The 27,118-nt window shown below is 47.7% G+C and overlaps 1 protein-coding gene across 1 annotated transcript; it reads left to right on the plus strand.

Annotated features, from left to right (window-relative positions):
- Positions 1-1,724: 1,724 nt before the first annotated feature.
- On the plus strand, positions 1,725-27,118 carry ASB13 (ankyrin repeat and SOCS box containing 13). Its single transcript, XM_043479917.1, has 6 exons — positions 1,725-1,865; positions 20,323-20,510; positions 21,824-21,974; positions 23,522-23,656; positions 23,859-24,050; positions 25,246-27,118. Exons 1-6 carry the CDS (start codon positions 1,823-1,825, stop codon positions 25,371-25,373), a joined length of 837 nt encoding a protein of 278 aa, XP_043335852.1. The 5' UTR covers positions 1,725-1,822; the 3' UTR covers positions 25,374-27,118.

Raw genomic sequence — 27,118 nt, forward strand, 5'->3', positions numbered from 1 at the left:
TTTCAAGACCATTGTCAAGAAAAAGAAGTACAAAAAGGCAAAATGGTTTTCTGAGGAGGCCTTACAAAATCCAACTATATAAATATAGTTAAATGTGAATGTATTAAACAAACCAAAATGGAGATGAGCAGAGAAATCAATAGAATTGATTAAAAGATGATATAATGGGATTTCCCTGATGGTCTAGTGGCTAAGACTCCCAGCTCCCAAAGCAGGGGGCTCAGGTTCCATCCTTGGTCAGGGAACTACATCCCACATGCCTCAACTAAGAGTTCAAATGCCTCAACTGAAAAAAGAAAATCCCACATACCACAACTGAGGATCCCAAATGCCTCAAGGAAGACAGAAGATCCCAAATGTTGCAGCTAAAACCTGGCACAGCCAAATAAATATTTTTTTTAAAGATGATATAACTGTAATCTGCAGGAGACACACTTTAGATTCAAAGATATAAATATATTTAAAAGTATAGGCATATATTCATCCATAAGAAAACTGAAATGGCTATACTATTGCTTTGGCCAAAAAGATCTTTCTCCTTAACATCTTATGGAAATAGGCTTGAAATGTCACTCCCAGACCTGGGGCAAGGAATTTCCCCGAGTTTGGAATTTGGATAGATGGGGTTCAAACCCTTGCAGATACAGGTCCAGTGGTCCAGACTGGAGGTAAAGACTCAGTCTCAGGGGATACTCCTCCCAGGTCTCTCAGCTGTGTGCTAGTCCTTATGCATTTCCAGGTAGGATCATTCCTGATATGTTTACTTTTCAGCTCAAACTAACTTCTGCATTTAGGCTCAGTGTAGGTCTTAGTGATGTGACTGCAACAAACGTTGGAAAGGTTAAACCTCAACTTTGTAAGCTTGTTTGCAAAAAAAAAAAAAAAGTTCAATTACTCAATTGCCTACTTGGAATCTGTAAACAGGTCCTTCATTTCTGTTAGGAGATTTCAAAAAGCATGGTGTGTGTGTGATGTGAACAATTTGGAATATATGATTTCTCTGGAAAGATGAAAGAACCAGGAGCATGCCAGCTCTGGTAGGAGGTACGTCTTTAAAACGAAAGCATGTGGGGGTGGGGGTGGGCGGGATGAGCTTTGCCTAGCTGCTGCTGCTTCAGTTGTGTCTGACTCTGTGCGACCCCATAGACGGCAGCCCACCAGGCTTCCCTGTCCCTGGAGTTGCCTAGCTAGATCAGTGCATAGGAAGGTAGTGAGTTGTGGCAGCTGGACACTTTTTACACAGGGACACATGTACATGTTCTGCACGTGGACATGTGGGCACAATTTGCAAGCACACACATCTTTTGCTTTCCGAGGCAGGTTTTGCCCGTGGATTCTTGGACATGTGGAAACGCTTTGCACACAGACACATGTTCTGCACTTAGACACGTTTTGCACACCGACACGGACTGCTGTGCACATGGACAAACGGGCATATTTTGCATGTGGACATACATTGCACCCGGACACGTGTTTTTCAGGACGCCCGTATAGGTTTGCACACTGATCCCTTCTGCACATGGACACATGGCACGGTTTGCACACGAACAAATATTTTGCACTCGAACGCACGTTCGTCCAGAAAAGCCCGAGGCGGCGACCGCGGAGTCGGACGCAGGTAGCCGCGGCGTGGCGCTGGCCCGGGGCCCGTCCAGGAGCTGCGCCGGCGGGGCGGGGAACTACAACTCCCGGCGCTAAGCCCCATCGGCCGGACGCGCTGCGACGCCGAACGGCCCCGCCCAGCGGGCGGCGCGTTCCCGGCCCAGGTTCCCGCGGCGGTGCGAGTGGCGGAGCCGCGGACTAGGGCGCGGGAGCCGGTGTCATGGAGCCCCGCGCCTCGGACGGTAGCTTCCTGGGCGACGTGGGTACGTGCGAGGCGCTGGGGGCCGGGGCCGGCTCCGGGGACCGAGAGCTGCATCTGGTGATATTCGCCCCCAGCGGGGACGCGTCCTGCTCTGAGGGGTGGTCAGGGGCGTCTGGCCGGGACTGGGTCGGTTGGGAGGGCCGTGCCCTTAAAGGAGCAGCTCCGGGGGTCCCGTGCAGCTCAGACGCGGCTTCTGCGTCCCGCTCCAGGTTCCCCCGTCGGCCCGCGCGTCGCAGCGCTGGTCATCCTTGTGACTTCAGAACCGCAGACGTAAACCACCCCCGCCCCCCCGCCCCGCTTCCCGAGCGCCCAGCAACCTGGGGAGGATGCGGGGCTGTGCGTGGTCACTGCCAGATTCCGAGGAGAACCTAGGAAGTGCCCGCGGGGGACCGCTGGTAGGGCAGCCGTGGTACCAGGGTTGGAGCAGACTGCCTTCCAGGCACCCAGTGGGAGGGTTGTGCGCGGGGTCGTTAGCATCCTACGGAGACACCCAGGAATCCGATCAAGAAGGAGCGTGTGCCCGTGTCGCACTGTGTGAGACATGCGACCTTGATTCTTGGTTGAGCCTTCCCTAGAATAAAATGGATGCGAGGGCAAAGGGCCATTCTCAGGGGAAGCAAGCCTCCCTGCCTATCGAGTAATTCTGGGGCAAATGACATGAGCAGTGAAAACACTTTGAAAGCCTGGAAAGAAAAAATCTATACAGTCCTTTTATGCTCATAAAAAATGTAGTGCGAATAAAAGTGAGAAGTCTTAAGGATAAATTTAGCTTAAGAGGAATTGCAGTACTAGCAAAGCAAAGATATTTTAATGATGTTGCAAAACAGCCACCTTCAGCAAGACCAGTCATTTAATAAGCATCTCTGTTTTTACTTGGCATTCTCATCCTAGGCAAGCACAGGACTTTGACCCTGCCAGTGTGAGCTGTGTTTGGTTGGTTCAATGAAACAGGCAATGAACAGCTGACCACGGACACCTATTTAAACACAATTTAGTATTTTTGTTCATGTACAAGGTTCAGTGGCTTACCTGGTGGCTCAGTGGTAAAGAATTCTCCCGCAATGTAGGAAATGCAGGTTCCATCCCTGGGTGGGGAAGATACCCTGGAGGAGGAAATGGCAATCAGTTCCAGTATTTCCTGGAAAATTCTGTGGACAGAGGAACCTGGTGGGCTACAGTCCATTGGGTCACAAGAGTCAGGAATGACTTAGTGACCAAACAACAATAACAACAAGGTTCAATAGCACTGCATCATGCCTGGGTATGTTTTTTTTTTTTTTTTCAGTGGGTTTTGTCATACATTGACATGAATCAGCAATAGATTTACACGTATTCCCCATCCCGATCCCCCCTCCCTCTCCACCCGATTCCTCTGGGTCTTCCCAGTGCACCAGGCCCGAGCACTTGTCTCATGCATCCCACCTGGGCTGGTGATCTGTTTCACCATAGATAATATACATGCTGTTCTTTCGAAACAACCCACCCTCACCTTCTCCCACAGAGTTCAAAAGACTGTTCTGTATTTCTGTGTCTCTTTTTCTGTTTTGCATAAAGGGCTGTCGTTACCATCTTTCTAAATTCCATATGTATGTGTTAGTATGCTGTAATGTTCTTTATCTTTCTGGCTTACTTCACTCTGTATAATGGGCTCCAGTTTCATCCATCTCATTAGAACTGGTTCAAATGAATTCTTTTTAATGGCTGAGTAATATTCCATGGTGTATATGTACCACAGCTTCCTTATCCATTCATCTGCTGATGGGCATCTAGGTTGCTTCCATGTCCTGGCTATTATAAACAGTGCTGCGATGAACATTGGGGTGCACGTGTCTTCTTTCAGATCTGGTTTCCTCGGTGTGTATGCCCAGAAGTGGGATTGCTGGGTCATATGGCAGTTCTATTTCCAGTTTTTTAAGGAATCTCCACACTGTTCTCCATAGTGGCTGTACTAGTTTGCATTCCCACCAACAGTGTAAGAGGGTTCCCTTTTCTCCACACCCTCTCCAGCATTTATTGCTTGTAGACTTTTGGATAGCAGCCATCCTGACTGGCGTGTAATGGTACCTCATTGTGGTTTTGATTTGCATTTCTCTGATAATGAGTGATGTTGAGCATCTTTTCATGTGTTTGTTAGCCATCTGTATGTCTTCTTTGGAGAAATGTCTGTTTAGTTCTTTGGCCCATTTTTTGATTGGGTCATTTATTTTTCTGGAATTGAGCTGCAGGAGTTGCTTGTATATTTTTGAGATTAATCCTTTGTCTGTTTCTTCATTTGCTATTATTTTCTCCCAATCTGAGGGCTGTCTTTTCACCTTACTTATAGTTTCCTTTGTAGTGCAAAAGCTTTTAAGTTTCATTAGGTCCCATTTGTTTATTTTTGCTTTTATTTCCAATATTCTGGGAGGTGGGTCATAGAGGATCTTGCTGTGATTTATGTCGGAGAGTGTTTTGCCTATGTTCTCCTCTAGGAGTTTTATAGTTTCTGGTCTTACATTTAGATCTTTAATCCATTTTGAGTTTATTTTTGTGTATGGTGTTAGAAAGTGTTCTAGTTTCATTCTTTTACAAGTGGTTGACCAGTTTTCCCAGCACCACTTGTTAAAGAGGTTGTCTTTTTTTCATTGTATATTCCTTGCCTCCTTTGTCAAAGATAAGGTGTCCATAGGTTCGTGGATTTATCTCTGGGCTTTCTATTCTGTTCCATTGATCTATATTTCTGTCTTTGTGCCAGTACCATACTGTCTTGATGACTGTGGCTTTGTAGTAGAGTCTGAAGTCAGGCAGGTTGATTCCTCCAGTTCCATTCTTCTTTCTCAAGATTACTTTGGCTATTCGAGGTTTTTTGTATTTCCATACAAATTGTGAAATTATTTGTTCTAGTTCTGTGAAAAATACCGTTGGTAGCTTGATAGGGATTGCATTGAATCTATAGATTGCTTTGGGTAGAATAGCCATTTTGACAATATTGATTCTTCCAATCCATGAGCATGGTATGTTTCTCCATCTGTTTGTGTCCTCTTTGATTTCTTTCATCAGTGTTTTATAGTTTTCTATGTATAGGTCTTTTGTTTCTTTAGGTAGATATACTCCTAAGTATTTTATTCTTTTTGTTGCAATGGTGAATGGTATTGTTTCCTTAATTTCTCTTTCTGTTTTTTCATTGTTAGTATATAGGAATGCAAGGGATTTCTGTGTGTTAATTTTATATCCTGCAACTTTACTATATTCATTGATTAGCTCTAGTAATTTTCTGGTAGAGTCTTTAGGGTTTTCTATGTAGAGGATCATGTCATCTGCAAACAGCGAGAGTTTCACTTCTTCTTTTCCTATCTGGATTCCTTTTACTTCTTTTTCTGCTCTGATTGCTGTGGCCAAAACTTCCAACACTATGTTGAATAGTAGTGGTGAGAGTGGGCACCCTTGTCTTGTTCCTGATTTCAGGGAAATGCTTTCAATTTTTCACCATGAGGGTGATGCTTGCTGTGGGTTTGTCATATATAGCTTTTATTATGTTAAGGTATGTTCCTTCTATTCCTGCTTTCTGGAGAGTTTTAATCATGAATGGGTGTTGAATTTTGTCAAAGGCTTTCTCTGCATCTATTGAGATAATCATATGGTTTTTATCTTTCAATTTGTTAATGTGGTGTATTACATTGATTGATTTGCGGATATTAAAGAATCCTTGCATTCCTGGGATAAAGCCCACTTGGTCATGGTGTATGATTTTTTTTAATATGTTGTTGGATTCTGTTTGCTAGAATTTTGTTAAGGATTTTTGCATCTATGTTCATCAGTGATATTGGCCTGTAGTTTTCTTTTTTTGTGGCATCTTTGTCTGGTTTTGGAATTAGGGTGATGGTGGCCTCATAGAATGAGTTTGGAAGTTTACCTTCTCTGCAATTTTCTGGAAGAGTTTGAGTAAGATAGGTGTTAGCTCTTCTCTAAAATTTTGGTTAGAATTCAGCTGTGAAGCCATCTGGTCCTGGGCTTTTGTTTGCTGGAAGATTTTTGATTACAGTTTCGATTTCCTTGCTTGTGATGGGTCTGTTAGGATCTTCTATTTCTTCCTGGTTCAGTTTTGGAAAGTTATACTTTTCTAAGAATTTGTCCATTCATCCAAGTTGTCCATTTTATTGGCATAGAGCTGCTGGTAGTAGTCTCTTATGATCCTTTGTATTTCAGTGTTGTCTGTTGTGATCTCTCCATTTTCATTTCTAATTTTGTTAATTTGGTTCTTCTCTCTTTGTTTCTTAATGAGTCTTGCTAATGGTTTGTCAATTTTGTTTATTTTTTCAAAAAACCAGCTTTTAGCTTTCTTGATTTTCGCTATGGTCTCTTTAGTTTCTTTTGCATTTATTTCTGCCCTAATTTTTAAGATTTCTTTCCTTCTGCTAACCCTGGGGTTCTTCATTTCTTCCTTCTCTAATTGCTTTAGGTGTAGAGTTAGGTTATTTATTTGGCTTTTTTCTTGTTTCTTGATGTAAGCCTGTAATGCTATGAACCTTCCCCTTAGCACTGCTTTTACAGTATCCCATAGGTTTTGGGTTGTTGTGTTTTCATTTTCATTCATTTCTATGCATATTTTGATTTCTTTTTTGATTTCTTCTATGATTTGTTGGTTATTCAGAAGCGTGTTATTTAGCCTCCATATGTTTGAATTTTTAACAATTTTTTTCCTGTAATTGAGATCTAATCTTACTGCACTGTGGTCAGAAAAGATGACTGGAATGATTTCAATTTTTTTGAATTTTCCAAGACCAGATTTATGGCCCAGGATGTGATCTATTCTGGAGAAGGTTCCGTGTGCACTTGAGAAAAAGGTGAAGTTGATTGTTTTGGGGTGAAATGTCCTATAGATATCAATTAGGTCTAGCTGGTCCATTGTGTCATTCAAGGTTTGTGTTTCCTTGTTAATTTTCTGTTTAGTTGATCTATCCATAGTTGTGAGTGGGGTATTAAAGTCTCCCACTATTATTGTGTTACTATTAATTTCCTCTTTCATACTCGTTAGTGTTTGCCGTACATATTGCGGTGCTCCTATGTTGGGTGCATATATATTTATAATTGTTATATCTTCTTCTTGGATTGATCCTTTGATCATTATGTAGTGTCCTTCTTTGTCTCTTTTCACATCCTTTATTTGAAAGTCTATTTTATCTGATATGAGTATTGCGACTCCTGCTTTCTTTTGGTCTCCGTTTGATGAAATATTTTTTTCCAGCCCTTCACTTTTAGTCTGTATGTGTCTCTTGTTTTGAGGTGGGTCTCTTGTAGACAGCATATATAGGGGTCTTGTTTTTGTATCCATTCAGCCAATCTTTGTCTTTTGGTTGGGGCATTCAACCCATTTACATTTAAGGTAATTATTGATAGGTGTGGTCCTGTTGCCATTTACTTTGTTGTTTTGGGTTCACGTTTATACAACCTTTCTGCATTTCCTATCTAGAGAAGATCCTTTAGCATTTGTTGAAGAGCTGGTTTGGTGGTGCTGAATTCTCTCAGCTTTTGCTTGTCTGTAAAGCTTTTGAATTCTCCTTCATATCTGAATGAGATCCTTGCTGGGTACAGTAATCTAGGTTGTAGGTTATTCTCTTTCATTACTTTCAGTATGTCTGCCATTCCTTTCTGGCCTGGAGGGTTTCTATTGATAGATCAGCTGTTATCCTTATGGGAATCCCTTTGTGTGTTATTTGTTGTTTCTCCCTTGCTGCTTTTAATATTTGTTCTTTGTGTTTGATCTTTGTTAATTTGATTAATATGTGTCTTGGGGTGTTTCGCCTTGGGTTTATCCTGTTTGGGACTCTCTGGGTTTCTTGGACTTGGGTGGCTATTTCCTTCCCCATTTTAGGGAAGTTTTCAGCTATTATCTCCTCGAGTATTTTCTCATGGCCTTTCTTTTTGTCTTCTTCTTCTGGGATTCCTATGATTCGAATGTTGGGGCGTTTCACATTGTCCCAGAGGTCCCTGAGGTTGTCCTCATTTCTTTTGATCCTTTTTTCTTTTTTCCTCTCTGCTTCATTTATTTCCACCATTTTATCTTCTACCTCACTTATCCTATCTTCTGTCTCTGTTATTCTACTCTTGGTTCCCTCCAGAGTGTTTTTGATCTCATTCATTGCATTATTCATTTTTAATTGACTCTTTTTTATTTCTTCTAGGTCTTTATTAAACATTTCTTGCATCTTTTCAATCTTTGTCTCCAGGCTATTTATCTGTAACTCCATTTTGTTTTCAAGATTTTGGATCATTTTTATTATCATTATTCTAAATTCTTTTTCAGGTAGATTCCCTATCTCCTCCTCTTTTGTTTGACTTGGTGGGCATTTTTCATGTTCCTTTACCTGTTGGGTATTTCTTTGCCTTTTCATCTTGTTTAGATTGCTGTGTCTGGACTGGGCTTTCTGTATTCTGGAGGTCTGTGGTTCCTTTTTATTGTGGAGGTTTTACCCAGTGGGTGGGGTTAGACGATTGGCTTGTCAAGGTTTCCTGGTTAGGAAAGTTTGCGTCGGTGTTCTGGTGTGTGGAACTTGATTTCTTCTCTCTGGAGAGCAATGGAGTGCTCAGTAATGAGTTTTGAGATGGGTCTATGTGTTAGGTGTCACCTTGGGCAGCCTGTATGTTGACGTTTAGGGCTATGTTCCTGCATTGCTGGAGAATTTGCTTGGTATGTCTTGCTCTAAAACTTATTGGCTCTTGGGTGGTGGTTGGTTTCAGTGTAGGTATGGAGGCTTTTGGACGGTCACTTATTACTTAAAGTTCCATGTAGTCAGGAGTTTTCTGGTGTTCTCTGGTTTTGGGCTTAAGTCTCCTGCCTCTGGATTTCAGTTTTATTCTTCCTGTAGTCTCAGGACTTCTCCAACTATACAACACTGATAATAAAACTTCTAGGTTAATGGCAAAAAGATTCTCCCCCATTAGGGACACCCAGAGAGGTTCACAGAGTTACATGAAGAAGAGGAGAGGGAGGAGGGAGATAGTGATGAGCAGGAGGAGAAAAAGGGGGACTCAAGAGGAGAGAGACAGATCTACGCAGTTGTCTGTTCCCAGAGTGTTCTCCATAGCCCAGACACCCACCAAGATTCACAGAATTGGATTGGGAAGAGAAGGGGAAAGGAAGAAATAGAGGTGTTCTGAGGTAGAAAACAGAGAGTCAAGATTGGGAGAGAATAATCAACACACTCCTGAATAAAAATGGGAACTGAATATTGGATTCTTAAATGTTCACAATTTATATCATATATTGAAAAACAAAAATTAAAAATCTAGAGTAGAGATTAGACTCTTAAAAATACTATATTAAAAATAAAAACCAAAACACACACACAAAAATTTTAAAAATATATATGAAGTTCAGTTTAAAAAATAGGGCTTCTCTTCTTTTTTTTTTTGGTAAGGTTATAGTGTATTGAAAATGAAAATTAAGGAGTAGTAGAGGAGTACTAGAGGACTTTAAAAGAAATAAGAGAAAAAGAAAAATAGAAAATAGAAGAGAAAAAGGAGAAAAAAAAAAAAGAATTTTCCCTAATTAAAAAAATCGTAAAAATCTAGGAAAATGAAAATTAAGGAGTAATGGGGGAGTAATAGGGAATTTTAAAGGAAAATAAAAGAGAAAAAATAAAAAAGAAAAAATTAAAAATTTTTTTTTCTTATTTAAAAAAAAAAAAAGTAAAAATATATCTAGGAATTTCTCTGGAGCTGTTGCGGTCAGTGTCGGTTCGGCTCAGTTTCAGATATCTCCTCGTTCCAGCTTACACTTCTCGATATCTACAGGCCTCTTCCGGTGTAATCGGTGTTTTCTACAGGGATTTTAATCTGTTGCACCGCTCTCTTCTGAAGCGGTTCCCTTTGTTTATTTGGCTTCTGTTTGCCGGTTTCTTCAGAGCCTCATTTCCGCCCTGACACAGGCGGGCGGAGGTGGACTCTTATTCAGGTAGCTAGTTCTGTCGCGCTGCTGGGAGGGGCTGGCGCTGCGGGGACAGGCTGGCGCTGCTTTCTCGGTCTGCGCTACTCAGGATCCCGGCTGCTCTATGTGGAGCGTGCCGCGCGCTGTGCGCAGCTCCAGCCCTCGGGTGTTCCACAAAAGCACGGAACAAAAGGCTGCATCCGCTCTTGTGCCTTCCCCGTCAGAGCGGTCCAGGCAGCCAGGAGCTTGACAGGCGCACTCTCCCCAGGTGCGGTGCGCCCACTCCCTTCCACGGTCCCAATCTCGGTTTCCGCCGGCGCCAGTCGGGTGCGTGCGCCTTCTGCCCTCCGCGTCCCCAGCCCCAGTCCCCGCCCGCACTGGTCGGGTGCCCGCCTCTGGCGGGTCTGGGCCGGTCCGCAGTCTGCGAGCTCTTCTCTGAACTTTCTCGGTCCCTTTGTTCTGCGAACGGCCGGCAGCGTGTTCGGGCTGGTTAATTTTCTCTCTCATCCCTGCTCTCCCACAGTTCAAGTTGGCAACTCACAAAACCTCCCTCCGATTGTCCTCAGGGCACTCAGGCCTGGACCCTACCCCAAGCAATGCTGCCCGCTCCTCTCCGTGCAACCCCCACTTGCTGGTGGCGGATGCGGGTGTCTGGGGTACTTTTCTGCTGAGAGTTGCTTTTAGGCACGTAATCTGTGGGTTTTATTTATTGTTTCCCTCCCAGTCAGGTTGCCCTCCTAGATTGAAACACTTCCCCCAGGCCCGCCAGTGCGAGGGTTTCCCGGTGTCTGGAAACGTCCTCTAAAGACTCCCTTCCGGGACGGATCTCCGTCCTTAGCTCTTTTATCTCACTTTTTATCTTTTATATTTTGTCCTACCTCCTTTCGAAGACAATGGGCTGCTTTTCTGGGCGCCTGATGACCTCAGCTAGCGATCAGAAGTTGTTTTGTGAAGTTTGCTCTGCGTTCAGATATTCTTTTGATGAATTTGTAGGAGAGAAAGTGGTCTCCCCGTCCTACTCCTCCGCCATCTTGGCTCCTCCATGCCTGGGTATGTTTTTTGTACAGTTTAAGGAATGTATCTTTAGAGGATAATCAACTCTGAATATTCATTGGAAGGACTGGTGCTGAAGCTCCAATATTTTGGCCACCTGATAGGAAAACCCAACTCATTGGAAAAGACCCTGTTGCTGGGAAAGATTGAGGGCAGGAGCAGAATGGGGGCAACAGAGGATGAGATGGGTAGACAGAATCACTGACTCTGTGGACATGAATTTGAGGAAACTCTGGGAGATAGTGAAGGACAGGGAAGACTGGCATGCTGCAGTCCATGTGGCCGCGAAGAGTCAGACACGACTGAGTGACTGAACAGCAACATTCTAAACTAATGGAGGATGCACAGTTTCTGGGGTTCATGGCTATTTTTGACTTCCCCATGGTTTTATGTCATGTATTTCTTCCAAAATACATTTCATCCTGCTGACATTTTTATTCTCAACACAAATGAATAAACTCAATGTGTTGAATCCAAAAGAGCGCTACCATCCCATTAGAAGCAGAGGACCATCATAGGAACTTAAACTCATGTTAATATTCTGATCTCAAATTCTGTGTGTGTGGTATACTCTAACCAAACCATGTAGCTTTAATATAACACTATAACACTTCACAGAGGTAAAGGCAGCAGTCCTATAATATGGGCTTACCAATACAATAAGAACCAAGAATTTAGGGCCAGTCCCATCATAAAGTGAATCCAGTCTTTGTTCCTTAGCAAATGTAATTCACATCATTGTCTGTTTGCAAAGTTGAAAAAGTGACTCCTGATTTCAGCATCTGTACTCATGGGCTTCTGACTTGGAAGCTAGAGGCTGGCAGAAGATGAAAGGATTCTTCGCTTATCCTCAGCCTCTGGGGTGTTGGGAAGGTGGCATGGAGAGAGAAAGGGAGAGGCAGCCCTGGGTCCAAGACACCCTGGGACCACAGTGAGAGCCACTGAGCTGCTCGGCTATGTGCCGGGCACTGACTATGAGCCCTGCAATGGCTGTAGGACACTCATCATTATCCATAAGTTAGAGGTGAAACTGAGTTCACACAGCCAGGAAGTCACAAAGTTGAGTGTTTTTTTTTTTTTAATATTTATTTATTTGGCTGAGCTGGGTCTTAGTGGTGGCAAGCAGATTCTTCAGTTGCAGCATGTGTGGTCTAGTTCCCTGACCAGGGATTGAACCCGGGACCCCCTGCATTAGGAACACACAGAGTCTTAGCCACTGGACCACCAAGAGAGTCCACAAAGCTGAGGTTTTAATGCAAGCAGTTCTTTTTGGTTTTGCCTGTTTTATGTTACAAGGCTCATGTATCTTTTGTCAGATAAGATCATCTGTAATCGATGTGTAGTGCTGGGTGGGTTTGTGACTGGGATGGATGCGTGTTGTCCGCTGCAGGTTCTCAGGGGGCTGGGGAGCACCTTTACCATCCATCATCTCTGCATGATGTCCCTTTCAGGCTCTGAGAAACATCTTTGCCTCCGGGTGTCCACAATCAGGATGGTAGGTCAATCTGCTTCCCCATTCAAGTCTCCAAGTTCACCCTTCTGTTGAGTCTGCAGAATCCGATGGGTTTTGTTTGTTTGTTTGTTTTCTCTCTCTTTTTTTTTGGCCTTGCTGGATGGCTGTGGGATCCTAGTTTCCCAACCAGGGGTTGAACCCAGGGCCCTGGTAGTGAGAACACTGAGACCTAGCTACTGGACTGCCAGGGAATTCAGGGATTTCATTTTCTAAAATTAGAATTGTAGTGAAAGTACTTTCAGAGATCTAGATAATCGGTGCCCTGGCTGGGAGATCAACTTCCTTGAAAATCTTCTCAAATTGTGCGTCTTATTTCTGCCTTAGAGAAGGCTGCATTCTAGAAGTGTCTAGTTAGTGGAGAATCCTCTGGGCCATGCATTACACTACTAATAAAAATGTTTGAAGGAAATTAGGTTGATTTTAATACCAGTTGGTGTTCTGGGCACTCACTGTGGCCAGGAGTGGCTGCCAACTACAGCAGTACAAAGGAGTTTTGATTTTTTGGTATAACCGTCCTCCCCAGCTCACACCCCTGAGTCCTAAGCACTGTAGGGGAGGGGTTGGGGTGGCAGATTATTGGATGAGCGGTCAGGAAGGTTGTGGAGGGAGGGCAAGGGTCTGATTCCAGCGTTTCTCATAAAATGTGTTTAAGAAGCTCTTTCCCTGAGCACTTGTCTCATGCATCCAACCTGGGCTGGTGGTCTGTTTCACCCTTGATAGTATACTTGTTTCAATGCTATTCTCTCAGAGACAAGTGCTCGGGGCTGGTGCACTGGGAAGACCCAGAGGGATGGGATGGGGAGGGAGGCGGGAGGGGGGATCGGGATGGGGAACACATGTAAATCCATGGCTGATTCATGTCAATGTATGGCAAAAACCACTACAATATTGTAAAGTAATTAGCCTCCAACTAATAGAAATAAATGGAAAGTAAATAAATAAATAAAAAGAAAAGAAGCTCTTTCCCTCCCTTTCCCTGGCTGTCTTCCACTCCTTCTGTAACCTCTTCCCACTTGTCTCTTTTGCTTTCACTTTTTTGCTTTCACTTTCGTTTTCCCTCTTAACTAAACTTTGTCTTGTTCCTGTAGGAATGTAAACCTTTTTGCTTTAAAATTTTTACCCAATTTAACACATTATAAAAACCATGAGGTATGCCACTTGACCTCAAGTTTACCAACAAACAATATTGGGGTACTGACAATGAAAACACTGAAAAAAGACCTTGCTCAAAAAATCTCTTCAAAAGCAACAAAACTCTCAGCCCCAAGTGCTAAGTAAAGGTTTCTATTAATACATGTGAAAATGAAGATTTCTGTCTTCCCTTGGAGTCAAGGTGACTGGTCGTTTCTAGCACTGCTGCTGCTGCTACTGCTAAGTCACTTCAGTCATGTCCGACTCTGTGCAACCCCATCCCTGGGATTCTCCAGGCAAGAACACTGGAGTGGGTTGCCATTTCCTTCTCCAATGCATAAAAGTGAAAGTGAAGTTGCTCAGTCATGTCCGACTCTTCGCGATCCCACGGACTGCGGCCTACCAGGCTCCTCGGTCCATGGGATTTTCCAGGCAAGGGTACTGGAGTGGGGTGCCATTGCCTTCTCCGAGTTTCAAGCACACTGACCTTGAATTTGGACAGCTCTGTAAGATGTGTGGTCATAATCAAGCATTTAATAAGCACCACCTGTGCCCAGCTATCTGCATGCACGTGTCTTTGGTCCCCAAGGCATCTCACGGAGAGGTTTACCATTCTCAGGCGGTGGTCTCTCTGTCCTTCTGGGTCTTCGGCCCTATTTTGTTTTTTCACTCCTTTACTATTAGATGGGTGGGTACACTTTGCCATGATTTCTAGGTCCTTTTAGCTCTTCAGTTCATCTTTTCTTTGTACCCACAAATCCTTGGCCTTCTGGGACTTTGGGGGACAAGTCGCTGGGGACCCCTGACTTTCCGGAGAGCCTGCTGAGAGCAGGCCTTGGAACACCAGCTCCGCTGTGGCTTCAGTGACCGCTCACCGTGGCTATATCCCCATAAAGGTGCCCTGCAGCTGTGCATGGGGTAAGGGAAAGCTTACCTGTCATCATTTCAAGAATATTTACTGGGATATTTGGGGAGAAGGCTTATTTCAATCTCTGCAGTGAGGGTCCCAGGCTGCCCTTCATGACAGACCTGGAGCCAGATTATGGCCCAAGTGACACTGAAGGGTGCCTGGTGGATGCTGAGCTGTTGGATCCGCTTGTGATGGAGGTGTTCTCTGTGGTCTTTGGAAAACACTCTTTGTTAGAATGAAGCTGCTGCATGGAGGGGCTGCCTGGCTGGGGAGGAGTGGTCAGAGTCAGAGTCAGGGCCAGCACAGGGGCCGGGCTCTGGACTCCGGACAGTCGGGTAGGGCCAATGGGAGCTCTGCTCTGCATGTGGGCCAGAGGCCTGGCAGGCCGTGCCTGCCAGAGGGACAGGCTCTCGGGGGGGCCGGCAGGCCCGTGGCTGAGGGCTGCTGTTTGGGCTCAAAGAGCTGGATTCCGGGCTCCGGATGACTAAGCGGGATACTGGTAAATTGGCTCTCTGGAGAAAAAGAAAAAAAAAACAAACAAAAGGAAAAGCCTATTCTAATTTGCTGCTTCCCCTGGTGTAAATATTCACCCGTGCTAACTCCAGCTCCCAGAGGCTTCCGCCCCGGCCAGATTGCTGGCTATTTGGGTGGAGGGTCTCGAACACCCAACCCTGGGCAGTGTGTAGAGGAGGCAGGCGGTGTCTTCCGGGGACTGTGGCCTTGGCTCTCTTGCAACAGACTCCCGTCTGACTGATGCCCTGGCATGTGGCATGGCTGGAGTGGTCGAGGCCACAGGCGTGGCCCAGGTCAGTGTCCGGGCTGGGCAGGCCTGTGATGGGCCAGTCGAGGGGTCTACTCTGGCAGTGGGAGACCGACCCGGCTACAGCAGGGGAAGTTCAGTCTGGCAAGTAGAACAGGCTCCTGGAGAGAATGTGTTTGTTCGATACCTGTGTGTCAGGTATGGTGATGGAATGGGAGGTGGGCGGCTGAGGTCCTGCCATGAAGATGCTTGTGGAAGGGGAGGAGGGGAGTCAGGGGCAGGTGTGTGTACGGGGGGTGGAGGGCTGCACGCTGGAAGGCTCCCTCAAGGAGCTGAGACCCAGCCTCAGTGGGGAGCAGTGGGGCTGAGTGGGGGACAGCACACCTGGACCCTCCATCACTGGACCCTCCGTCAGCCACCTGAGGCTCCGTGTGATTGGCGACAAGGGTGTGTGTGTGGGGGTGGTGAGATGGGAGGATGTGAGGGGGTGGGGGGAGCCTGGAAAAAGGGGCTGGGACACCATCCTGGAGGGTCTGTATTCCTGGCCTGCAAAGGCATGTGGATTATGTGGATTATTTCAGAGACAAGAGCAAGGGGTCTGAAGCAGGCCCCGCCATGACCTGCTGATAACATAGCTGCTAATGCTAAGTGGGGAGTGCTAAGTGCTAAGTGGGAAGTGGGGAGGGGAAGACCAGAGGGGGTGTGATAGGAGGGAGGGATTGATGGGAATGGGGAGCCAGGAGACTGATTATATGGTAGGGCTGGGATTCAGGGGAAGTCTCATCCCAGAGGGAGGGTCTCAGGTTTCCAGGGTGGCCCCTCTCCAGTACTTTGGCCACCTGATGCGAAGAAACGACTCATTGGAAAAGACCCTGATGCTGGGAAAGATTGAAGGCGGGAGGTGAAGGGGACGACAGAGGATGAGATGGTTGGATGGCATCACTGATGTGATGGACATGAGTTTGAGCAAGCTCTGGGAGTTGGTGATGGACAGGGAGGCCTGGTGAGCTGCAGTCCATGAGGTCGCAAAGAGTCGGACACGACTGAGCAACTGAACTGACTGACTGACCCTCTCCCAGGGGAGTGTTCCAGGGGTGGGGGCACCCCGTCATATGTGGGGTCCAGGCACAGGGCTGGAAACAGCCTGAGCTCAGTGGGTCCACTAGCATGGCGTCTTCCTGCCTCTCTTCCCTGCAGGCTCTTTGCTTTAAGGTTGATGAGTATATTCCGACCCTCCCAACCTTCTCACTGTGGTGAGGGAGCGCATGCAGTGGTGGAGGGGGAGGGGTGGGGGCCGCCGAGCTTCCCACTGCCAGCCAGTGCGCCTTCTTGCAGCTGCACCTCCTTTCAGCCACGAGGCACCCCGTGTTCTTCTTCTCTGGGGTGGCTCTCCCCTCCCGTCTGCTTCCAGGGGTCTTCAGAGACCACTGAAACTGCCACTTCCCCCCGGCTCCCCCTTGCTGTAAAGCTGTCCCCTCTTGATGACACCCTGTGGTTGGTACCAGCTGTGGTTAACACCTCCCCCACCGCTGGGGCCTCCTCCATCTTTGTTACTCCCTTAAGAAAGAATTTTTAAATTTTCACTCTGGCTAAAAAAACCCATAGAAATGGTGAAGATGGTCAGTTTTCACTGTGCAGTTCAGTAGTATGAACTACATGCACATTTTGGTATAACAGAGTTCTAGAATTTTTCATCTTTTAACATGGAAACTCTGCACCTATTCACCTCCCCATTGCTCCCCTTCCCCTTTCCCCCCGGCAGCCACTATTCTATTTTCTGTCTCTATGACTTTGACTCTGGGAACCTCACGTAAGTGGAATCATACAGTATTTGTCTTTTTGTGACTTGCTTATTTCACTGAGCGTCATGTCCTCGAGGTTCATTTATGTTGCAGCCTGTGTCAGCATCTCTTTCCTTTTTAAGGCTGAGTAATATTCCATGGTATGTATATATCATAGCTTCTTTATCCATTCATCCGTCCATGGGCACTCAGGTACTTTCCGTATCATGCTATTGTAAATGATGCTGCAGTGAACGTGGGTACTTATATCTTATCAAGTTAGTGTTTGCAGTTTATTTGGATAAAAATGACTGGATTGTCTGGTAGTTCTGTTTTAATTTTTGAGGAACCGCAGTATTCCTGTCCAAAGTGCCTGCACCACTTTGCTTTCCCACCAACAGCACACAAAGGTTCCAATTTCTCCACGTCTTTGCCAATATCTATTTTCTGTTCTTTTGATAGTAGCCATCCTAATGGGCGTGAGGTGGTATCTCATTGTGGTTTTGATTTGCATCTCTGACAATTGGTGGTGAGCATCTTTTCATGTGCCTGTTGACCATCTGTATATCTTCTTTAGAGAAATATCTCAGTCCTTCGTTACTTTTTTTAACAGGTTATTTATGTTGTTGAGTTGTACGCATTCTTTATTCTGATATATACAGTCCCCCTTCCCATCGGTGCCTTTCACTGTTGACTGTGGCCCCCAAGACACATAAATTCTCTCCTTTGTAATCATATCTGCTGCTTCTGATCTCTGCCCTCAGCTGCTGCTAAGACAAATGTAGCCGTTGTTTATTCATTAGAAAATATGGTTCCCAGTAAGCTTCACTTCCCCTGTAGACTGGTCAGAAAGAGAGACAGTTAGATTTTCTTTAAAAAATTTTATATCCTTAGCCTCCAACTAATAATAAAAAAATAATAAAAAAAATATAAATAAATAAAAAAATAATAAAAAAATTAAAAAAATAAAAAAATAAAAAATTTTATATCCAGGCTTTATAATTCATAATAGTAGTTCCTCCCATTTGTTCGTCCCTTATTCACTCAACAAGCAAGTCATGTGAGGGCCTTTGTGGGGCCTCACACTGTGCCAAGCCCTGGGAATAGAGCCAGCAGGTGACGCCCGGCAGGCTGGCCACAGCCCCACCTCCTCTGTGATGCCTTCCCGACAGGCCCTGGACACCCCGGACACGGGTCATCTTGCTTCTAAGTTCCTGTAACTTGACCTGTTTCTCCAGTACTGCAGTCATCTGTGGTTTTGAATTGGTTGTCCACCCCCTGCCCATGACGGTGAACTGCTTGCTCACTGTCGCGTCCTTCCATCTTTGTGCTCCATGGTGGGGGAGGCTGTATCTACCTGCACTGGCTGCACTGTGGATGCTCGGGTCTCCCCTGCACCCATCTTCCTGAGCTGCACTTTCCTCCTTCCTGCAAAACCCAGGGCCCTGCAAAACCCTGCTCTTCTCTTCTGAGGGTTGCAGCTGCTCAATCTGCTCCCCCGAGATTGACCTGAAAGTGATCCACAGCCGCTTTCCACTACCTACCCCCTCCAAAGACAGGCACTCGGGTGGCCACTCATTCCAACTGGGAGACATACTGGGGTCTATTTCCGGGGACAGTAAGTACAAAGTGCCCCAAGCTTGGATTCTGCGTTTGTGGGGCTCACATCTCCTGAGGCCTCTCTCCTGTGCTTGCAGACGCCTGCCTTCTTGCTATGTCCTCATGTGGTCTTTGCTTCTTTCACCCAGATCCCTGGTATCTGTGTGTCCTAACGTCCTGTTTTTTCTAAGGGCACCAGTCATACTGGATTAGGGCCCACACTAATAAGCCTGCTTTAACTTAATGACTTCTATAATTATGTCTCCAAATACCATCACATTCTGAGGTGTTGGAAGTTAGGGCTTCAACATATGGATTTGGGGGACACAGTTCAGTCCATAACAAACTGTATGCCAACAAATTAGATAACATAGATGAAGTACACAAGTTCCTAAAAAGAGGCAAACTTCAAACTACCAAAACTGACTCGGAAAAAAAAAAAAAAATTCTAAATAAAAAACTTAAAGAAAGCCCAAACCCAGATGTCTTCACAGATGAATTTTCCTAATATTTAAAGACTTAATACCAGTTCTTCATAAACTCTTCCAAAATTTAAAGGGGAGAATACTTCCCAATTCATACTCTGAGGCCAGTATTACTTTGACCCCAAAACCAGACAAATACATCAATCACAAGAAAAGTGACTGTTATGAACATAGACCCTCAAATCCTCAAAATTACGTATAAACCAACTCTATCATATAAAAAGATTATACACCATGACCAAGTGGAATTTATCCCAAGAACACATGGTTGGTTGAACATCTAAAAATCAATTAACGTATTACACCATTTTGATATAATTAAGAATAGCCAGCATGATCATTGCCATAGATCCAGATAAAGTACTTTACAAATCCCAACACCCTCTCATGATAAAAACACTCAAAAAACTAGAAATAGAAGAGAATATCCTTGACCTGATAAAGGACATCCATGAAAATCCACAGCTCATGTGATGCTTTGTAGTGAAGGACAAAGCTATTTTTGGCCGCAATGCACAGCATGCTGGATCTTAGTTTCCCAAGCAGGGATCAAACCTACATCCTCTACAGTTGAAGCATGGAGTCTTAACAACTGGAGGACAAAGATTTTGCCCCAGGACCAGGAACAAGGCAGGAGGTGTCTTTTGGTACTTCTGTTCAATGTGCAGCTGCACATTCAAGCCAAAGCAATTAGGTGAGAAAAAGAAAAGGCATCCAGATTAGAGAGGGAGAAGCAGAGCTACCTCTGAATGCAGATGACGTGATTTACTGTAGGAAATCCTGAGGAATCTGATAAAACTGAATAAAAAGAAGTCCTTGCTTTGAAGACTCTCCCAGGCAAGGACAGGGGAAGTATAAATGCCATGTTATGAGTATATAGGTGCAAAGGTTGTGGAAGATGTGTTTCCTGGTGAAGGAGATATTTCAAATGGGTCCACGTGGACGGCATAACATCTAAACTAAGGAGACTGCAGAATGGATGGCTGGGGTGGGGGCAAAGGTGGGCTTCTCAAGCAGAGAGAATGTATGCAGAGACACAGGTGTGCCAGGGCAGGGAACCTGATGAGCCAGCAGTGTGGCTGGAGAACAGGCTTGTGGGGGGCAGTGGTAGGAGAGGGGTCAAGGAGGTGCCTCCCCAAAGACTTGGACTCTGCCCCCAGGCAGTGGGGATCACTCAAGGATTTTGAATAGGGGTGTCTAGACCAATTACACTTTCGTGTATACAGTGGCTTAGGTTTCATAAAGGGTCCTGGGGTCATACATGTGTTCATTTGACCTGGACAGAAGTGGCATGGTTTTAGCATTACCTGTTTTCCTTTCCAGGTTTCTGGGTGGAGCGCACCCCTGTGCATGAGGCGGCCCAGCGGGGGGAGACCCGACAGCTGCAGCAGCTGATTGAGAGTGGGGCCTGCGTCAATCAGGTCACAGTGGACTCCATCACGCCCCTGCACGCGGCCAGTCTGCAGGGCCAGGTGCAGTGCGTGCAGCTGCTGCTGGCCGCCGGGGCCCAGGTAAGCCACCCTGTAGCACAGACCCCCACCCCCACCCCTGGAATGGCAGGACAAGCTCTAGAGGAAAAGAGGCTTGGGAATAGTGTTCTGTGTGCTGTGAGCACACAGAAAGAAAGGAAACCACTGCAGGAGGCTGAGAAGGAAAGGAAGGAGGAAACCAGAGTGGGCTGTAGAGGGGGCCGATCTCTATGGCAGCCACACCCTGAGGACCGGTGAGGAAGCCTGTGGACTGGCTGTTGGGAGGTCACTGGTAACTGGGAGGTCACTGCAGATCTGGCTCTGCAGATGGGCCAGGCTGTGCACCTCTCAGAGGCCAGCTGCCTATGGGGCTGGTGGGGCCTTGGCTGCAGGAGCCGTTTGGGTGCAGAGAGCAGGATGATTACATGGGATGCTGGCAAACCAGCTCTGGAAAGGCCAGGTAGAAAGCAACAAAAGCAAGACTGACTCACTTCTTTCCCTAGTTAAGGACTCACAGCCGTACTGGGCATCGGGCTGGCGGAATTGCTGGGTCTTTACCAGCAGGCTGGGCAGGCTGGTAGGAGCTGGCTTGGCTCCCACGGGACAGCGATGGGGGGAGGTGAGGAAGAAGGGAAGGCTGTGCACTGCTCACTCTTCCCAGAATTTGGCTATGACAGCAGTTCCAGAGGAAATGGAACAAGCTTCAGCGTGAATCCAAATAACAGCTGAATTTGGACAAATTCTAAGCGGAATCTGCCAGTTTGGGGAGTTGCCTTTTCCTGCTCTGTGATTTTCCAGCTAGAAGAGGCATGGTTAGACAGTTTTGGGCACTCCTCCTAGATGGGGCTCGAATTAAAGCCGGTTTTCCTACCCTGCCTGTGCTAATGAGGTGTTGGGGTGGTGGAGGGAATGAGGCTGAGTTGAAAGAAAAGCCCTAAATCGCTTGCTGGCTGTACTTAGGCGCCTATAGGCACGCCCTGAGGTCTGTCTGTGAACGTACTCGCCTGGTACGGTGCCTCAGCACGTAATGGTGTTCTTCACTCAGTTGTGTCCAACTTTTTTTGACTCCATGGACTGTAGCCTGCCAGGCTCCTCTATACATGGGGTTCTCCAGGAATACTAGAATGGGTTGCCATTCCCTTCTCCAGGGGACTTTCCCAACCCAGGGATTAAACCCGGGTCTCTTGCATTGCAGGCAGACTCTTGACCTTCTGAGCCACTAGGGAAGATACGTAATAGAAAACCTAAGGATTTAGGAGAACCACACAGCGTCTTTGCAGAGATGAACATGCATCAGAGCGTGAGTGGCTGGCACCCTCTCCTCCACCCTCTGACGCTTGTTACCCTCCCTCCAGGTGGATGCCCGCAACATTGACGGCAGCACCCCACTCTGTGATGCCTGTGCCTCGGGCAGTGTCGAGTGCGTGAAGCTTCTGCTCTCCTACGGGGCCAAGGTCAACCCGCCCCTGTACACAGCGTCCCCGCTGCACGAGGCCTGCATGAGTGGTGAGTTGGCAGAGGCCTAGATGCCAGGGAAGCTGTCCGATGGCTGGTGAAGCCATGGAGTCCGGTGATGCAGTGCTTTTCCTCCTGCAGATGCAGTGCTCGCCCGGACTGAAGGCAGGGTTCTAGCCAGTCAGCACCTTTCAGATGCTCACCCGGGAGTGGGGTGCCCCCTGCAGCCGCTCACCTCGTGGGCTGCCCTGAGAGTCCCTGATCTGGCAGGAAGAGGAGGCCCAGACGCATCCTCGAGGCAGATACTCTCTGAGGAGCTGGGCACTGGTGGTTTTTAGCTGCCCCCGGAGAAAGGGTGGATTTCAGAGGATGGGAGGACACGGCTGCTCCAGTCTCACTGGGTCAGACACGCCCAGGAGAGGAGCTATGACAGGCAGAACTGGAAATTTAGGGTGAGACCAGAAGGCCAGAAATATTTGAGAGACTAGACTAGGCAGTTTGGATTCCACTGTTTAGAGCAAAGTTTGCACACCTGTCCTGGGCTTTGGCGGGCGCAATGCTCTGGCTCGCCGCGCTTGTTGGGACCTGGGCTCTTCTATGGCTCCCCTGTCTCTGCTGCTTGCACCCCGAATCCCACCGCCAGGTCACCTTTGTCGATTGGGACTGCTTCAGGCAGCTCTGAAGGTTTTTGAGTGGATGCTGAATGCTAGGAACACATTTTTGAAAGATTCGTTTAGCAGCCATCCATCCATGCACAGCATGGGGAAGAGAAGTTTTTTTTATTCCTTCACTCATCTTAGGTTCACTGGCAGGCTCCTGCCAATGAGAAGGACAAGGGACAAGGGACGGATTAAGAAGAGAAAACCAAGCAGAAGTTAGTGTGTGCACTGCACATACACACAGGAGAGCTCAGACAGAGGGTGGTTAGATTTGATGTGGGGGAGAGGACAGCCCAAGGTCCAGGTCAACTCAGGGTGAGGAGGAGGCTGGCTGGGGAGTGGAGAGGACCTGGTCGTGGGGGACGAGTCCACATGAAAATGGCTACAGCCTGGTGGTGGAGATGGAGCAGGCGTGATCAAGAAATGAGAGAGGATGGAGTCTGGGATGGATGGAGCCCGACCTAAGCTCAACCCCAAACTTGAGTTAAAGATGCTGGAGAAAAGCCAGGAAAGAGGCCAGAAAGGCGTCAGCTGGGAGGGGGCAGGGAATCCTGCGGTAGGAAAGTTTAGGGAAGTTCATCCAGGCAGCTTGGCTTTTCAGATACAGCTTGGGGAGCAACCAAAGGTGGGGAGACCCTTCTCTCCACAGGGGTGGGGAGCTTTGCGTCCACAGCTGGTGACCCAAACTTTGTGTTCTCCCAGCGCTGGGTACAGGTCCCTGTGGCTCTCCCCTTGTCCCCTTGCCTGGCGGGCTTTGGGGGATGGCGTCGAGCTCCCCAGGGAAGGAAGCCCACTCTGTGCTTCCATGGGTTGCAGCCCGCCTTCCCTGTCTCCTGCTGCCGCCAAGCTCGCTCCAGCCACGCTTGTTACTTCAAATACACACGGCTTTTTCCTCCGCGTGATCACGAGGCTTTCTCCTCTCCCTCCATTTCTTTTAAGGAAGTTCCGAGTGTGTGAGGCTTCTGATCGACGTTGGGGCCAACCTGGAAGCGCACGACTGCCACTTTGGGACCCCTCTGCACGTTGCCTGCGCCCGCGAGCATCTGGACTGCGTCAAAGTGCTGCTCAATGCGGGTTCGTAGTCTTTGTGCCTACCCCCCCCCCGCCCCAGCCTCCCGCCACCGACCCCTCCACCCCAGCCCCGGGGTCAGCAAAGCCGCGTTTCCACCTGCGCCGCCCGCTGCCGCAGAGCGTTGACTGCGATTCTGGGGAGGGGCTGCTGCTTTAGTGTCCGTGTTCCTTGGCGATCTTTGACTCCACTCCCGACCCCCCGCAGGGGCCAACGTGAATGCGGCGAAGCTCCATGAGACGGCACTGCACCACGCGGCCAAGGTGAAGAACGTGGACCTCATCGAGATGCTCATCCAGTTTGGGGGCAACATCTACGCACGCGACAACCGGGGGCGGAAGCCATCGGACTACACGTGGGCCAGCAGCGCCCCCGCCAGGTGCCTGGAGCACTATGAGAGTGAGTGTGTGCGCAGTGGCTCCTGGCGCCGCGTCTGCGTGCCCTGGGTTTGCGGGGACCTCTTGCGGGAGCCTCTGAGATGATAACGATCGGTCGTCCCTTTACTCAGACGGGTCCCTGCGATTATGCAGATACAGGCCCGGATCTTCAGCCAACAGAGGATAAACCACCAGCTAAGACAAGGCCTCGTCTCTGGGGCACATTTTTAAGAGTTTACATGGAATTGCAGTCACAAGAGGCTTTCAAATACCAATTGGAAAAAAAAAGCCCATTGATTAAACATTTTGCCAACCTGACCCAACCAAAATCCATCATGGATTGAGAGGCAAATATCATCCACATCTGTCCAGAAAACATTTTCTAGAAGGCGTTTTCTCTTCCTGCATCCAAATAATTTAGGAGGAAGTAACTGGGAAAAGGAATGTCACCAGTAATTCATTTTCCTTTCAAAGAGGTTTTTCTTTCATAACATTTCGTTAAGTTGAGAATACTCTCTTTGGTTAATATATATTGATATTTTGATCAAACACTCATGGTCCTAAAGGCAGCCGTTGGGGCCAGGCTCTGCTCTGTACACATTCCTATGGCCCAACGGTCAGGGGCCTCCAGGCATGTTCCTTCTTTGGCCCTGGTATGTGTCCCTCGTGAGCTGTAGCTCCAGGCTTCATCTGCAGGCCTGTGGTCCTGACCCTTTGCCCTGTGGGTCAGTTCTCCATGGGTCCCTGTGGCTGCAGAGGGACAGAGCAGAGCCCCTGGAGCTTGGAACTGCCGGGGTGGGCAGCCAGCCTTGGCTGCCTGAACCCTTGCCCAACCCTCATCTGTCTGGAAGTTTGACAAATAAGCCTACTGGCTGCAGATTACTGCTTTGCTGACGAATCCATGTGCTCAGTTATAACATTTTGGCGCCCCCACCCCCAAAAAATCACAAAAGCCAAAAAAAAAAATCCCCCAAAAGCCCAAAGCCCACAAAATGAAATCCCAGGGGCCATCAGCTGAATTCTATTTCCTGATCTTCTGTCCTGGGTCCCAGTCCCTGGCTGTCCTTCCTGGCCACCTTCCAGAGACGGTATTCAGGGTTCGTCATTTTTGCAGGAAAGGGGAGGTGTCTGCAGTTCTGTCTTGGCTCTTGTTACGCTGAAGGATGCTGCTCTCCTTCCTCAAGCTGACCTCACGTACATTCTGTCCCTTTCTGCAGAGACCCCTCTTAGCCTGTCTCAGCTCTGCAGGGTGAGCCTGAGGCGGGCGGCCGGCGTCAGGGGGCTGGAGAAGATCGCCAGGCTGGACATCCCTCCCCGGCTCATTGACTTCCTCTCCTACAACTGAGCTTCAGGTGCGAGGTCCAGGTGGCTGGTGACTTGAGGCTGAGGGGGGCTCTCTGCCCTCGACGTTGGAAACTGTGCCGCTGCTGTGGAGAACAGCACCCTGAGTCCCTCCAGGCCGTCCTGTCTCGTCTTCTGTGCAGATCCTTGGAGGGTGTTTCCAAGGCCCTGGGAAAGGCCCGGGGCTGGCCCTCCCTGGACTTCAGTCCAGCTTCCTCTGGCTTCCTCCCGGCTGTGCCAGTGTCTCTCTTCATGACCTTCCTCGGAGGGACTCTCAGGATGGACTCTCCAGAAGCACGGGGGGGCCAGGTGGGGCTGGGGGGCCAGGGCTCTGATTCCAATTCCACACACCTGGGAGGTACCACCCCTGATTCCTTCAACACCGGGTGGCCCTGATGTGCAAAGGGAGGAGCCTGCACTGCAGGGGGTGGGCCCCTGGGAGTGGGTCCCGGCCGGGCCCGGGACAGTGCTTTGGGGACAGCCTGCCCCCTTGGGTGCTGTTTTCTGGAGCCACGGTTGGCACCTTGTGAGACCCACCTGTGCCCAGGTATGCCCATCACTCAGGGGGCTTTATACGGGTCTCAGTGGGGAAGCATCAGGCTTCTGATTCCCACAGTGTTTCTTAGGAAGTTTTTCTTCAGTCTGAGGTCTGCATATACTTTAAAAAGTATATGCAGATGATGAAAACTTTTAGACACATGCGCTGTAGCACTTAGATTTCATTAACAAGTCTGTTAAGCAACAGGTAACAGGAAGGCGTCTTAGCACATCCTCCCTGGGGTAGTGATTTCCAATGTGAAGCACCATTGGGAAACTCTTTAGAGACTGTTTTTCATCTTTCTACAGCTGCTAAATGAATTCTTTGCCCACCCCAAGTTTTGCTAATTTCCTGAAGCTCTGCAGTTGGCAGAAGAGGTCGTGTCACCCTCTGCCAGGTCAAGCATTGATTCATACATTTTTTGTGGGCACTTAAGGAACATCTGAGCTTCAGGCACTGCCTTGGTGCTGTGAGCTGGACAGGAATCAGACTCGTCATCCAGTCAGGGCGAGAAAGTGTTGCACAGTCTGTTTTTAGTAATAGAAAGAAGCAAGTAATTCTACATTATAAACCATGAGGTGCCATGACATAGTATGTTCAAACTGTATCTGTCTGCTTAAGATTCTGTATCACAATTTAAAATCTCAGGGGTTAAACTAGAGGACATTTGTATAAGTAGTTGAGGTCTATTTGGTTTGAGGGGCAATGGAGAAAGTACCCCTTGTAAACTCTCTTGTGGGTCAGGCCTCAAGCCAGTGTCCCCAGAAATGTTGACCTCACCAGGTTCCCCCAGATAGTGTGGGGGGAAGAATGAGCCTGGTGGGTCATGGTCATGCCAGCTGTGCTCACGATCAGGGGCTCCTCTTGGCAGGGCTACATGGGTCGGGCCCACACGTGGTGGAAAGTTCTGTGCTGGCAGCCGTGGGTATTTTCAGCTCCACTGCTCAGGCTGTTAGGATGGTGCTTCCTCGTACGAGGAGATAAGAGCCGCTCCCATTTGCTGCAGGTGTAGATATGTGTTCTGGGTCAATCAGTGTATCCGTGTGCACTAATCACACACACACACAAATCGCTGGGTTCTGCCCTTTCATCTTTGTAACAGGAACTTGCCTTGGTCCGTGAAAGCTGCTAATGTTTCCACATGTGGGACACCGGGGGCAGAGCCTGGTTCCCGCACTCACTGCTCAATAAAAGTGGTCGGGATGAGTCCA

This window comes from Cervus canadensis, chromosome 10 (genome assembly GCF_019320065.1).
Source record: "Cervus canadensis isolate Bull #8, Minnesota chromosome 10, ASM1932006v1, whole genome shotgun sequence".
Classification (NCBI taxonomy): domain Eukaryota; kingdom Metazoa; phylum Chordata; class Mammalia; order Artiodactyla; family Cervidae; genus Cervus; species Cervus canadensis.